General features: G+C 34.4%; 1 protein-coding gene across 1 annotated transcript; it reads right to left on the bottom strand.

The window, feature by feature from the left end:
* Positions 1–3,141: 3,141 nt before the first annotated feature.
* On the bottom strand, positions 3,142–6,920 carry LOC107168151 (uncharacterized). Its single transcript, XM_015517465.2, has 2 exons — positions 6,293–6,920; positions 3,142–5,132 (listed from the first exon to the last, which is right to left on the bottom strand). Exons 1-2 carry the CDS (start codon positions 6,759–6,761, stop codon positions 4,807–4,809), a joined length of 795 nt encoding a protein of 264 aa, XP_015372951.1. The 5' UTR covers positions 6,762–6,920; the 3' UTR covers positions 3,142–4,806.
* Positions 6,921–15,532: the final 8,612 nt, after the last annotated feature.

Below are 15,532 nucleotides of genomic sequence, written 5' to 3'. Positions count from 1 at the left end.
CAATGTAGTCTACATGATATATCATTATTATCTGTAATAACGCAAAAAGTGAAAAGAGAAAAAAAACTTTTTTTAAGTAAAATCCCATATTAAGCCATCTGTTACATTTATTAAACAAAAAGTTTAAGTGATAATAAATAAAAACAAAAAATACAGAAGAGGAAAGAGGCCTCCCATCAGAGGTGCTTCAACGTGTGAATATAAATTCAATGTATCAATCCTAAAATAATAATAATAGTACAATAATAGACGTATAATAGTTATAAGTAGTAAAAATCATTGGTGGAGCGATGCATTTTTATTTAGATAAGAGGTTACAAGTATTACGACATCATTGTCTTTTTAGCATTTTGAGAGGAAAAAAATCTAAAGTATAAATATACAAAAATTAATTTGACCCATCTACCGCATAAACTCTATGTATTCATAAAATATTTAAAAATTTTTAATTTCAGTACACAACAGTTAAGTGTCTACTCATCTTTATTAAAGATCGACCAACTTAATTAAACGATTTCTTTCGTCTCTGCTATAGTGTTTATTGTAAAATGTGTTGAAAGTTAAACGATGAGTTACATTAAATATTGTAATATTTTTGGTACCCCAAAAGCCAGCGAATAACCCGCAGCAAACTCAATCATAATTGTTGCATTGAAGTCTTATATCCTGCGAGCTCATCGTCTGACCTTCTGCCTCGTATTATCCACATCGTAGATATTAATTTTTTCCTAAGCGATAGTTTTTCTGGGGATATTTTCACGGCGAATCGATTTCCATCGATATATAAAAATCATCTATGATAATAATAATAATAATAATAATAATATTACCGTTTCAGACAGGACTGTCTTAAATAATATTTAAGAGCATTATTAATTTTTACCGGGCGTTGGACAACGTAAGTTTAAGGACCTGTTGTACCTACCTACGAAGAATCGCTGATAATGCAACAGGACTAAGAGGAGAATACGTATATTATACAGCATCCGATAGCACGTGCAGCTTACATATATATGGCAGTAAATATAATATTATTTATTATAAAAGAAAATTGCGTTTGTCGTAATGCATATGCTAAATACATTATAATATTATTATTTTTATTACTATCGCGTAGTTTAAAAGGTGCTGCTGGCTTTAAAATAATATATTATTCTGGTCGGCGACCGTTTTGGGGTCTCATAGACAGGTTTTGATTTTATTATTTCCTCTCCTTAACCGAATGTGCCGGAATAAAATCAATCGTTTACCATCGGCGCATATATAAATTATAGTATTACGAACAGATTTAGTCCGATCTAGTAATAGTATATTAATCCTTGCCACAAAGCGGCCGTGCAGTCGTACAAAGTCGAGGTTAACGTCTGCAGCAGATATATACCACATACCTACACGGTATATATATTATTACGTAGGACAGGTACTAACTTGCACGTGCTCCCACCTACCGGCTGTTTTTGTCGAATGATTTAGATTTTTCTTCTCGTAACAGTGAGATTGATCAATGATCACACACTTTCTAAATCACAGGGTCTGTAATTATCTCAGAAGAAATGAAAACGGCGCTTAGAAATTGTGGCCGCCGTGCTTGTAGGAACGATGACTATTTATAACTATTATACTACGTTTCACGAGTTTGGACGCGTTTCGACTATACTAAAGTCGTACTTTAAAAATCAAAAACAAAAAAAAAAAACCGATAGATTTCAGATAATCAGAATATTATGTCAATCTGAAATAAATCTTTCTTGAATATAAAATATGCTTTAGAAATCTGCAGTTTCTTCGGTTCGGTGCGGGAAAACACTCGCATTTAACATTACAAAAGTTTTCTTCTAATAATAATAATATTATGAAATATAAATGACACGTGACGCTGTTGTATTGTTTTTATTTAATGAGCATATCGAACGTTTTCAAGCTAGAATTGGATTTAGGTACTAGGCTGTTTAAGTGACCAGCACAATAGTACCTAATATTATTTTATTAACTACCTACCTGAAGATAGTTATTCTAATAACACAAATGTATATAGGTCTTATTCGTACAGTTGTGCGTAGATTTTATATTAAATTCAGATTTACTGTCCGTAACAGTAGGTTTTCACTATAGGTTGCACGAATCAACGAAATGATACGATCTAAAGCCGAGGAATTTCGTTATTTAAAAAGTATTTAAAATAATATATTATCGATGCGTGTTAGACGATGGTCAATTTATTCATTCGAGCCAGCTGTATCCTTTTCTTGGAAACCCGACTTTCATTTCTAACGCATACAATGGCCGTTGTTAATAATAATGTGCCCAACTCGTTTGTACAATTAAAACGGAGAAGAACTTTTTATACCAAAACTCAAATTATTCCGCCACATAAATTACGTTTTACAAATAGAACGGCAATTAAAAAACATCAAAAAGTGAAGGGATTCAATAGAGAGTTGTAGTACAATCTGTAGTATTTTATTTTAGTATCGTTGCACACGATGACTCTTATCCACACTTTACGTTTTATATGTTAATAGAAATGTGGTTAAATAAACAGAAATTCGTGTAGTATATCTCGTCAATGGTAAGCTGTAGCTGTGATTCACACGATGAATTTATCAAAAACACACGACTACGATCTTATATCTTGTGTGTGTGTGTGTGTGTACAATGAGTTTAAGAGTTATACGCACCACAACACGATTTTATTTTACCGCAATCAGATTTCTTTTTTTTTGTAAATGGGAAAGGAGTTTTAAAGGAATACAGCCCCAACTATTTATAATATTACATATCATATAAACAGTGATATGGGTGAAGTATCACTTAGATATTTCAATTAGTGTTAATACTTAATGCTCGTAATAAAAATTTGTGTTTGTCCATTGATAAAAAAAAAAAATTACAAGTTTATTAATTCATTAGCATGACGGCGAACGCCAAACCGGTTTTTTGGAAAACAAGTCGAGTGCGTGGTTACTCTTCCTAACCACATCAAGTTTTATTTTTTCACCATTGATCTAAAAACCGTATAAACTATACAATATTTGTTGGTGTAACACACTAACTCGTAGTGTAGACCTTAAGCACTTTTGGGCGCAGAGTTTGATAGGAGTTAAAACAATGCAATGTAATGGAGAAAAAAATGAGAATCGATTTAAAAATCAATAAGTTTATTTCATCAAATAAAATTAAATTAAAAAATAATAATTAAAAGTCAAATAAATTAATAACAGTCGGTATCATTTGTGTATTTCTTCAAGTGAATCATAAAAGTACTATGCTTATTATGACGTTATTTGAGTGGAGGTGAACGATGGCACATTAGAGTAAGTTAGGTATGTCAAGTATTATAGTTAAGTAAAATCGAATTCAATCGAGTCAAGTCAAGTCGAGTCTAGTTTAGTCTAGTCAAGCCGAGTCGCCGAGCTTAGAAAAAAAAGAAATGGATTTTTATTACAAACAAATCGATTTTATTAAAATACGTAATAAATAAGGTAGTCTTCGATGTACACACAAAAAGTAAAATATAAAAAATGGTATAAAAACATGACACAATGTTAAACAATATAAAATAATATAAATCATACAATAATGTATTATGGTTTGTGAGCAACATTTATAATATTTCCGGTCAAGAAAAAAGCGTAGTATTTGGATAGCAGTAAAAATTGTAGGTACGGCTTTGAACGATCGGAAAGATCTATACAGCGGATAAGTAGTAAGTCATTGTACAAGTTATTAGTGAGTGAGTGAGTTAGTGTGTGTGTGTGTGTGTGTGTGTTATCAGGTATAACATATTGTGAAAGAAGAAAATACTATTCCCAAACGTGTATATAATATAGAGGTAGGTATTTCTTCAGTTATCGGTCGGTGTCGTCTCGCGGATAAGGTCAAAGTTGTAACGCAGCAGTTAGTAAGTGTGTATGATCGCGGTTATCGTTATTACAGTACGATGGTAGTGGAGATCGTGATTAATATAGGTATAGAAAGAATAGATTTCTAACAATTTCTATTCGTGTCTTATAGATGAAACCAGTTACGGAAATAGTTATTTATTCTTTTTTTGTAATAATTCTTCTTCTTATTTTTCTTCTCCTCCGGCCGACCTATATCGTCACACGAGCGGCGCACACACGCACACACATATGCGGCGTGTGTGTGTCACTAGGTTAACTTCTGTATTTTTAACCGACCGCCCGGGGTAAATAATAATCGTATATTTTTATATATAGTTGTGTATATGGTAGTAAAACGTTGTTGTTATGTGTTGTGTGCGATCATTGTCCCGAAGTGATTAAGCAGAACCCGTTATTGACCGTTGTCGAAGTACAGTCGCCTCCGGAGTACGGATGTCGTATAATAATAATAATAATATACGTGGCGGACGCGATGAACGGACGCTGTGTTGCTATAGCTAAGTGTATATTATGTACATATATAATAGTATATATTATACGCGTAGTATAATAATAATATATTATATAAATTCGAGCTTGCGAACAAAACAATTTGTAAACGTAGGCAGACTAAAAAGTCGTGAATTGAGAGTAGTGTGGTGGTTTGGGGTATGAGATGAAAAGAAGACAAGTGAATTGCGCGCTAAAGAAGACGATCGGATGTATATAAAAAAAAAAAAAAATACTAATTAATAATAAAATAAATTATTTCGTTCCTATGGGGGGGAATGTTTTTTCGAACTATTTACAAATAAATATCGCCTCGTTGGGTGATGGCAGAGGGGATGAGGGTGATACTACAGCTACAGGGAGCCCGCTACAAAGGGGGATGGTTTGCGGGGGTAGCTTGGCGGTGGTGGAGTCAGTGTTGACCACGGTACGCCATGTCTTGGGCGGTCTCGCCTTCCAGGGACCGTCTGTATCCACTGCTGTGTCCGTGTCCGTGTTCTTCGGTGTAGTGTGGGTGAGACACTACTTCGTACGATTGTTGACTCTTGCTGTTGGCCAACAATTTTTGGATTCCCATGATGACGGCCAAGACGAGGGCGATCTTGCCGACGACGAGAGCCTTGAATGCGAGCAGGGCAAGACCACCAATGGCCAATGGGACGAGTGCGATGGCTTTCATCTTCAACAACATCAACAATGGCATCAACATCTTCTGGTGCTTCTTTTTCTTGCCACGGGCTGCAAAAAAGAAAAAAAAAATCATTGATATATAACTTATTTTGTAAGAATTCATTCTCAGTCAAATAAGCCGTCGAGGAGTCTCCGTAAATGGACAGAAAAATTCCAAACGACTTGAAAAAAAAAAAACCGTCCAAAAACGGTCGGAACCTTAAGTCCCGAACCCGCTGGGCAATATAATATTACCCAAACTATATTCCAGTGAAAGGATCGTGCGGCTTTCTCCGATTGCGATGACACTGTCACGCCCACCGGGGGCCCCCCTAGTGGCGCACTATTTGGGTTTTCGGGCCACCGGCGTCCGCGTGGCCGCACCCGGCGGGTCCGTAACACACATAAACATGTATTTATATTATCGTTATATTTGTTCGGACGCCGGACGACGGTATGCGACCCGAACGGATTTAGCGTATGGCCATTATTAATTTTTTATATGCGCCTTTTGACGGGTGTGTAATTCGTATATAATACTATCGTTTTATACACCGAAGTTATAGTTAGGCCCGAAGCCAAAATCTCGACTCGATGACAGATAGAAAACTCGGAACGCGTGCTCGGTGCCTCGGGGTCTGCAGTCTGCGTATCATGACGTGTATTATATACCGCGTATATATTATTATATTATAACAAACGACGATGACCTGAAGGTTATACGATAACGTCGACGAGCAGCCCGTGATCGTCGTCGAAAAGAGAGCGACTCAGAGACATGTGGATTAAAGATAGATAGAAAGAGAGAGGTAAAGATACAATTCGAAACTAAAATACAGTTTTTTTTTTATAAAATGGTTGACTTATTAAGTAGGCTCGTATCTGAAATAATGACCGATAACTATTGTATTAAAGACGGCGCATACGAGTGATAGTGTGCATAATGTATAAGCACGGTTTTCTCAAACGAATCGTTACGAAAATATAATAATAACGTAATAACGTAATCGCGGACAAATTTGACGTTTCAAAACAAATCGTTGAAATAAATTATAATTTGGGGAGATCAACAATTGTTATAAAAATAATAATATCTATGCACCGAGAATGTTCCGTTTCAAAATCTATTAAGGCTACCACTGACCAGTTGACTAGTGTTAAAATGATACGATGGTACAACTTTAAAGTTACTTATGACGGTAAACGAGAGAAAATGTATGCTTTTTTACCTTCATCGAGAGATCTCCTCATGCCAGAGATGGACGATTCCGGGACCTTGAGTTGGAGTGTGTGGCTCTCCAGGAAACGAGCGACGCGGTCCAAAAGGAGGTTCTCGACTTGGGCGTCCTTTTCGTCATCGTCTTTGGGCTGTGCTTCTTCGAGTTCGGACTCGGCCAGCGATCGGCCGTTCAAACCTCGGCTGGACTCGACGGATTCGGACTTGACCAGTGATATCCCGTCGAACACGTCGATGCTGTCGGTCTTGCGCAATGCCCGGTCGACGTACTGCAACGCTCGCATCTTCAAACAGGTGGCCATGTTCTTGTCGGAGCAGTCCTGCATCACCTTGTACACCTTTTCCAGACCGGATGCCTCGTCGGCAGCGTGGGCGGCCGGCGCATCTTCGGCGGTCGGATGTGCGTATGCGACTTGTGCTGCCACCAAGAACAGGCACGTGATTGCAAGTTTCCTCGTCATTTCGTATGCGTCGACTGTACTTGAGTGCGGAGTTTTATTTATTTATCGCCGTTATTGCGATATGATATTATGACTAATATAGTGCGATGTGCGAGTGTTTTACTACTGTGCACCTCTTCACCACTGAACAAAAGCGACTACACTGATATATCGTTTGCCGAGTCAGTTGTCTTTTATTCGACTGCGTTTCCGCCTGTTATTCGACTGGCGCGCCACCGCCACCGACACCGCGCTCGCCGCCGAGTTGGTGGGGTGCCGGCGATGCCGATGCGAGTCAGCGGTGGCGACTCGGGCGGGGGTACGCGCACGCCACTCGGACGGGCCGCCGTCTGGACGCGCCGGCCGGACTGTGTCAACCTTGGCCGATATAGGGTTCGGAAACGGATGTACAATAATTATAATTATATTATAAGCTTCTTGTTTCGTTCAATTCTTTCCGTACGCTTTTCGATTTCCTATCTATTTTTCCCTTGTCTTTCTCTTTTATCACGCGCACACACACGCGCGATGGGCAAGTCGAGTCTATGACGGCGCGCCGGACCGCGTGCTCGGGTCCGCGGAACCACATGTAATATTATCACTATAACATTTTAGTTTTGACTTTTTTCCCCAATCAAACTCGGCGTGAGAGACCTACGCGGCTAGAACCTACGCAGCTGGTGCAGCCGACGGATCGAAATTATAGACACGCGCGGTGCAGTTTTATCGATTAAGTGTGTGTTTTATTGCAGTAAATCACATGGCAATAATATAATACCTATAAGCACCTACAAAAGTTAGTTCGGTTTTGTTTTTATCATTTTCCACATCGAATACAATAACTTTCAGCCACCGTTTACAGCATAACGATGTCGTATACCTAATGTATGTATGGTATAGCATTATAATGCTACGCGTATATTATATCATTCGATTAACGTCTTCGGCGTCACCGTAATAATATCGTATTGTAAACGTTGCGCTGTGTTTAAGGTTTTGTATAGTTTTTAATTTTTATCTAAAAATAAATACTTAAAAAAACTAACGTCATATTGTAACAATCCTAGTCATTAATTTTCATTTGAATTTCATTTTTTTTCTTGAATTTTGTTATCTATAAAGTATTATAATACTTGCCCAAATATCAACTAGAAATACATTCTAGTCATAATTGTGTTGCATTTTTATTTAAAAATATAATCATCACTTCAATTTTATAATAATAAATGATACCAAATAAATATGATGCATTTATAAGGATATCGGTACAATAAGATATTACCAGAACTATTAACACTTACATAATATAAACAATAAACATATAACATTTTTAATATATTAAAAAATATTATTTTAAAATTGAATTTCAACTACATTTAAGTTTTAAAATATGTAAATTAGTTAACCGTAAAAAAAAAGTAATTGAGTTAATTTGGCCACTCATCAAATTACCGTAATATCTTAACTTTTATAAACTATTATTTTCTAATAAATTAGGAACACAAGCATTTTTTAATCGATTATATTACATATTATAAAGAAAAAATAATTTTCTATATTTTTTTGTTGTTTCATCCAATAGTTTCGTATAATATGCATCTTTCATTTATTTGCGACACATATTTTAATTATTATTTATTTATGATCAGCATTAAATTTTCCAGTCTTTATAAAAGTTAATTGAAATATTAATGTAATGTCAACAAAATATTATAATAGTATAGTGGTATGTGTATTTTGCCATTGTATAGGTGCCTCACTAATCACTATTACTGTCCTTACTGTATTTAAAAGTTAATTTATTTCCAACCGTATATTTCACTACATCGTCGGCCGCACGAAAATCGTCAAATCATTTGAGTGTATGTGAAATCGACTTTATTTATTTAACAACAAAAAGGGTGAGTGCTATTCAATATAGGCAAGATATAATGACCATAACAATAATAACTTAACTATGGCGCTGTAATTTATTATCATTTTTGTCATAGGTATTATTACAGCCGACATGTGCACACTTTCTGATCTAACGCCAAAGCTGCATTGTCCTACCCGCATTTCACCATGACATTTTCCATATAGGTAGGTACAATAATTCATGTCGAAGCATACGTCGAATTTCAAAAAGCCAAAATCTCGATGAAATAGAAAACGTGAATCATATTATATTCGAGTAAAAATAAAAAAAAGATTTCGATACGTTAAAGACAATAAAAGATACCTAACCTAACGATTAAAAACGATGTTGATATTTTAAATGTACGAATCATCGTAAATATTGTACATTTGTATTTCGTCTCCATCGCGTATACTCACTATACAACCTACACGGCCATTTTTCAAATCCCGAACAGAGAAATTCTCAACACGACACTGGACAGTCCAGTTTCATTCACAACGCAATTGGTACGTACAATATGACTGCACTGCAGCGTATATAATATTATTACGGAAGCTAATGGTATATTGTGTTATTTACTAATTACCACTTAAAAAACTGATCGGCTTCAGTATTTTCTCGATTTCTCCGTTTGAAAACGAAGACTACTATTATAATACGACTGCCTTTACGCGTAACAACGACGAATACACAGTGCTGTCATAGGGTCTGAATTTCTCGCAAAAATATTTTCCGTCCATTCAATTACTTACATCGGATTGCCGACATTACTGTAACAATGTAGGTACCTATTGAAATAATGATAAAAAATAGTAATAATAATCGTCTATTCTCATACACGAAACGGTTTTTATTCGCGCCTATTCGTAATACACCACGTTTTCAATTGAAGTGAAAAAATCAATTTATTTATACCTATAGCTTACGTGATGCACTACAAATAGTACGCAATAATAACACTATTTTATAATAATAATAATAGTAATAATAATACAACAATGATTATGAATAATACTTACGATTTAACAATATACAGCAACTTATTGTACGGTTATAATAATAATTTAAATAAATCAAACTAGCCAATAATGCTCGTAGGTGGCCTATTGATATTATATGATATCGATGTATACTTCCTTTTTTCTACTTATATTCGCCAAAATACACGATATTATTATCATCATGTAACTTATAAACTATTTACATACCTATATTCTATATTAATACCTAGTTAATACCGTAGAGTATATACATAATTTAAACATAACCGATTTTATATTTCTATTTTTTTTTTCTATGTGAATTATTTTAGTACCAATGGCAGGTTAAATATAAGAATAATTAATTTTTAATACCACAAGTAAATCTTTCATATTATGTATTTTTAATGTTTCATTATCTAAATGAAAATAATCAATATTTAGTATTGACAAACCATGTGAATCCTGATTTTACTCACGAAATTCGTGTATAATAATAATAAAATATCAATAATTTTAAATAAAGAAAGTGCATGATTATTCTTGAATATAATTAAAGATTATGATCGTTAGTCTTCGTGTTTTATGTATCGGAATAATGATTGGTTGGTGAGGTAAGCCATGACCATACTATTATAATAGAGATCCACTCTATATTTAGAATGTCTTTATTTAAATTTGTTGATGCATAGAAACACAAAATAATCAATGTATTCATAGCTAGACACAAGGAAATAAAAAGTACACTGCAACGAAAACCTAATATTAAATAATTAGAAATAATATTATAATATACTAAATTAATAATTTAATATAAAGAATTTAAACAAAAATCTTCTCTTTGAACAATGGCGGCCAGATGAATATACACGAGTAATGAGTTTAAATTCTTATAAAACTTATAAGTCCTTATAACTCGTGCAAAGCATAAAATAAAAAAACTTTAAAAAAAATACAGTGAACAAAATATATCGATAAGTGTTATAGAGAACAAATATTACACATTTATTTTTAGACGAAACGGATCCCAATAATATTCTATATCATATTCTACGTATGGCCTGAAAAATATAACGCGTACTTACGATGGATGACATTCCAAGAAAATAAAACGTCTGAGCAGCGTTTTATAGTAACCTCTGAAACTTATACTTCATAATATGAACCAGTTTTGACTTAGAGTTATACTTTGCAAACGAACAATGATTAATATTGAAAAACGTGTCTGTTTCGAAAAAATTCTTTTAGATTTTTGTTAGATATTTCTTATTTTCTATTATTCTCGCAGGCGTCGACTACCTGCGTAAAATAATATCGTGCACTGAAATATACAATTTGGTTGGCACTAAACTATGAGCAGCGAAATTATTTAACTAAACACGATGACGGTTTCCTATCCATTCGTGATTTTTAATAGTAACGATGTCACGTAAAAATGTATGTAAAACCAGAAAATCGTGATAAAAATTAATATCAAATTATAACATTAATATATAGGTTCTATTTTATACACTCATATACGCATTGCAGCTTGCGTTGTTACTAAGAACATTTTAAGACTTTTATATCTCGGTTGATATCGTAGATAAAACTTAATACTTATTACAATAGGTAAACCTATAGGCTAATTACCATAACATTCTTCATCTTAAATTGTGTAAAATTCAAAACTACTCGTCTTTGTTTGACTTGTTCAAGATGTTCAAGTTATTATCTATTAATAAGAAAAAAATATTTGACTTAACTTATTTACAAAACAGTTTCATTTTTTTTTTTTTTTTTTTTTTAATTGACCATTTAAAATTCATACCAACATGAGCACAATAATAATTGATAAGTAAATTTGGTATTTTAATTCGTTAATTTATAATGATATCATAGGACCGATTTGTCTCTGAACTCTGAACTAGATAATTTTTTGATGTTATTTTTTTAATATTTAAGTTTAGTTTTTTAAGGAAATTCTAAATCTAAATCTAACCTATTCTTGTGTTGACATATATATATATATATATATATATATGTATACACGTTTAATTAACCCAATTGAAAACCAGAAAAAATGTATCCTACATTATGACAGTGTAAGGTTTGTATTTACTATTTACATTACACGCAACATTATAAAATATAACATAATTTCCTTCCGATTACCTACAATATTTTTTTTTCAAAACCTAAAATACAAATATTTTAAATCTGTGGATGGCTTGAATTAGGAAAATATCAATTGAACGTGAATATAATATAAAAATTGATAGTTTGTAATTAGTAACTATATAAATACTTATTGTGGAAAAATGAAACTATAGTTTAACTAAACGAAGTTGAAAATTTCTTCTTTAAAAAAAAAAATAAATAAATAAAATAGCAAGTCGTTCCAATAATATATTATACTTAGTTAAAATAGTATCTTAAATTTAACTCTTTAACTCGTTAACAGGCGTACACGACGTATGTATAGTATGCACGTACATGGAATATTATATATGCATTATATTTTACGATTATAATAATTATTGTAATTCGGTCATCTGCAGCTTGGTTTTCGTGTCTGAATGAATAATTATTAAAATACCTTCGGTATAGCTGGTACCTATACTACCGGACCCGGTGTGCAGTATTCGCGTGTGCTCGCCAATGTAATATTTATTTTATACTATTATTATTATGATACGATACACACCTATATAATAAACTGGGTGCCTAGGAAGAGCGTTGAAATAAGTAATAACGTAACTACGTATATATTATAATATAATAACAATATAATTGAACGGTCGGCCGACAACGAAGACGACGACGACGACGACGTCGACGTGTATCTCGATGCGCGGGACGACCACGGACTATGAATAATAATATTTAGACTAATAACACGCGCGGGGCGAACCGGAGGGTATCACCATCACGAATTAATGTTCATCACGTCCTCGCCCAAGTCGTCTGGCCCACATATCGGATGTGTGTGCATGCGTGTATGTAAGTCGCAGTTGGCCACGATATCTAGGCGATCCGTGTGAAAAGCGTTTTTCGTTATGCACAAAACGCTTGTGTATGTGTCTGTCGCTTTCGCCGAACATCTTTTGTTTAATAATATAGTAATAATTGTTGGTACATTATTGTTATATCCAAATTGGTTCCCTAGTCATCAAAAAATATATGGTATAAAATATATTATTTTGGAATTTGTTGCGAGTTATGTTAAAAACATTATTGATTCTCCTTCCCGTTTATACAGACTTGGGACTGTGTTATTTGTCTTAAAGTAGGCGGTCATGTATTTTTGTAAACATATTATATTGTATTTATTTGTTTTGTAAGATATTTTATTTTATTAGAGTAAAAATGTATAACTAACATTACCTAGTTACATAAATCTCAATCTATATTTATTTCATTTATTTATTTTTTAAATGTCCGTATATCAATATTTTTGTAAATATTTCTTTGCTTTTAGTCTTACGGTTATTTTATCGTTTATCGTAGTTTGTATAAAGTTTTTTTTTTTTTAATTTTAAAGTCCTCATTGGGAATTCGAGAACACCACATTCGGAAGTAAATTTTCAGGTATAGGAAACAATTACGATCAGACCAACAGTTTGTCGACGTCGGAGAAGTGCAAATCGTAATCGATCTGTATCTCGTACACGGGAGTAAAACGAAATGTTGTTATAACTGAAAATCGTTTTTTTTAAATACGATTAGGTATAGGTACCTAACCTATATCTACAGACTACAATGCAGATCGCTGAGCATTTAAATATAATATTATACCGTGTTGCGAACGCTGTCGGTTAGCGGGCCTGTAATAGCGGCGGTTCGAAAATTATCTACCACGCAAATCGGTTATGAAATATATTATATATTATACAAATATAAAATAATATACAATAATATTAGGTATTATAATAACGTGTCGCGGTCGGTCCGCGTTGTTCAAGTGGACGCGCGGGCGGTGATCCTGACCTTCGCTCGTACGGAGACCGTGACCCACAATCGAGTCAAGGTTTCGAACATGACCGGTATCACGTGACCGTAGGTATATACTGACGACACACACTCACACATATATTATTATATGTTCATACACGAAAGCTCTCAGAAAACAAAACAGTTATGCGGTGTACACCACTAATAGACGTATGTGGCATTCCACGACTTGTGGCCACACCACTCGCAGATTCCTACTTTCCCGGGCGGTCGGCTCTCCGGTCGGACTTTCTAGTAAGCCCACGACATTACGCAACGACAGAGTAAATAAATATATATATATATATATATATATATATATATTATAGTCGTAACCAGGAACAATTCGCGTGTCAGTCGTGTAACGCGTCGCTATAATAATAATGCACATCATAACATTATAATGTTATGCATAATTGGGCAGGTTTTCTTATTTCATATCATTATTATTATTATTATTTTTTTTTATACATCGCCGATCGCGATTTCGACGTCCGGTTCGCACGTCCAACGAACTCATCGCGCGTCGAGCCCATCGCCGCCGCGGACACCGTCTAATCTCATCACCGTTCCGCGGTATTTTATATCCACATCCGTTTTGTCGGCGGCGGAGAAAGTAAAACGGACCGATCTTAGAGTAGAGAAGCGATTATATTAATATTATTTTATTTTATACGCATTATAGGCGCACGTCGTCGATCGGATATCTAGTTTCTATGTGAGGCCGCGGCAGCAAGCCCATGTGCGTCGCCGGGGCAAGTGTGTATATATGGAGATAGATAGCCGACGATGAGTATAGGATAATAGCTACGTGAACACGGGTAAGCATGCAGGTGTAGGCCGGCAGAGCATGCGGGCTTGTACATTTATAGAAACCGCTGCGGCAGCGCACTGACCAATAACGGATGATGGGTACATTATTATTTATTATTTTATTATTATTACTGCCGTGTATGCACATTGTGCGTTTTCTTTTTACCTTTTGGCGGGCATCGCTTCCTCTCGTGCTAAAAGTGAATATCGAAAGTATTTCCGAGATGCATGTGTATATCTGTACGCATATATGTTATAGATGCTGCTGAAGTAGACTAGCTATAGGATATAATCCTACTTCGCGCGAAAAAAAATACGGCAAAATATAAAATATAGCTGTATATTATAGGTAGATCTAAGTTTTAGTTTACCTGAGATCCGGACGAAATCCAGCGTCGGTATCTCTCGTTTTCTGAAATAATTTAGAAACAAAAACACTCTCTGAGATGTTTTTAGTATACAACCTACAAACAAACGTTAAGTTTTAAGATATATAATTTCTTTAACCGAGACCATAATATAAACGCGACGACTTGACCCGAGTAACCTATGCCAACCCCATTTACGAGTAAAAAAGAAAATTCGATTTTCGACCTCAACAGCATTTTGAAGCTATGCGGAGCTCCTCTTTAAACTGCAAATTTTGGAAAATCCTTTTTAGTCCATCCTTATGTGGTATCTGATACGAAGATACTATATGAACATTTCAAGTCTCTAGCTATCACGGTTTAGGCTCTTCGTTGATCAATTAGGGTCTGTTTTACAATAGTTAAACTAAGGTTAAACTTTGAAATTCGGTCGGTAAAATCAGTAGGTTAAGTGTAACTGTGGTTTAAATTATGATTGAAAAACGGGCCCTTAGTCAATTAAGAGACGGTCCGGCTACAAATAATATAAAAAAAGATAGCCGTAGATGAAGATATTTAGTAATGTACATGCAGGTACACAGGTATAAGCCAAGAGGGCGTGCGGAACCCGTACTGTACATTTATAGAAAACGCAACTACGCACTGACCAATAACGACGATGGATGGATACATTAGTCATTATTATTTATCATATTTTTACTATTATATTCGGATGTTATGTTGTATATATGCTCATTGTGCGTTTTCTTTTTACCTTTT

The sequence above is a fragment of the Diuraphis noxia genome, unplaced genomic scaffold (assembly GCF_037042655.1).
Source record: "Diuraphis noxia isolate RWA-SAM2 unplaced genomic scaffold, SU_Dnox_SAM2 contig0005, whole genome shotgun sequence".
Taxonomy (NCBI): Eukaryota; Metazoa; Arthropoda; class Insecta; order Hemiptera; family Aphididae; genus Diuraphis; species Diuraphis noxia.
The sequence above is the reverse complement of the archived record's forward strand: the minus strand, read 5'-3'. Positions and strand labels throughout refer to the sequence as shown.

Bases quoted from the DNA above. Each gene is read 5' to 3' on its own strand.
- LOC107168151 (XM_015517465.2), bottom strand. From the start codon at position 6,761: ATGACGAGGAAACTTGCAATCACGTGCCTGTTCTTGGTGGCAGCACAA. The intron at 5,133-6,292 runs GTAAAAAAGCAT...TCTTTTTTGCAG, and splicing joins GAGGAGATCTCTCGATGAAG to CCCGTGGCAAGAAAAAGAAG.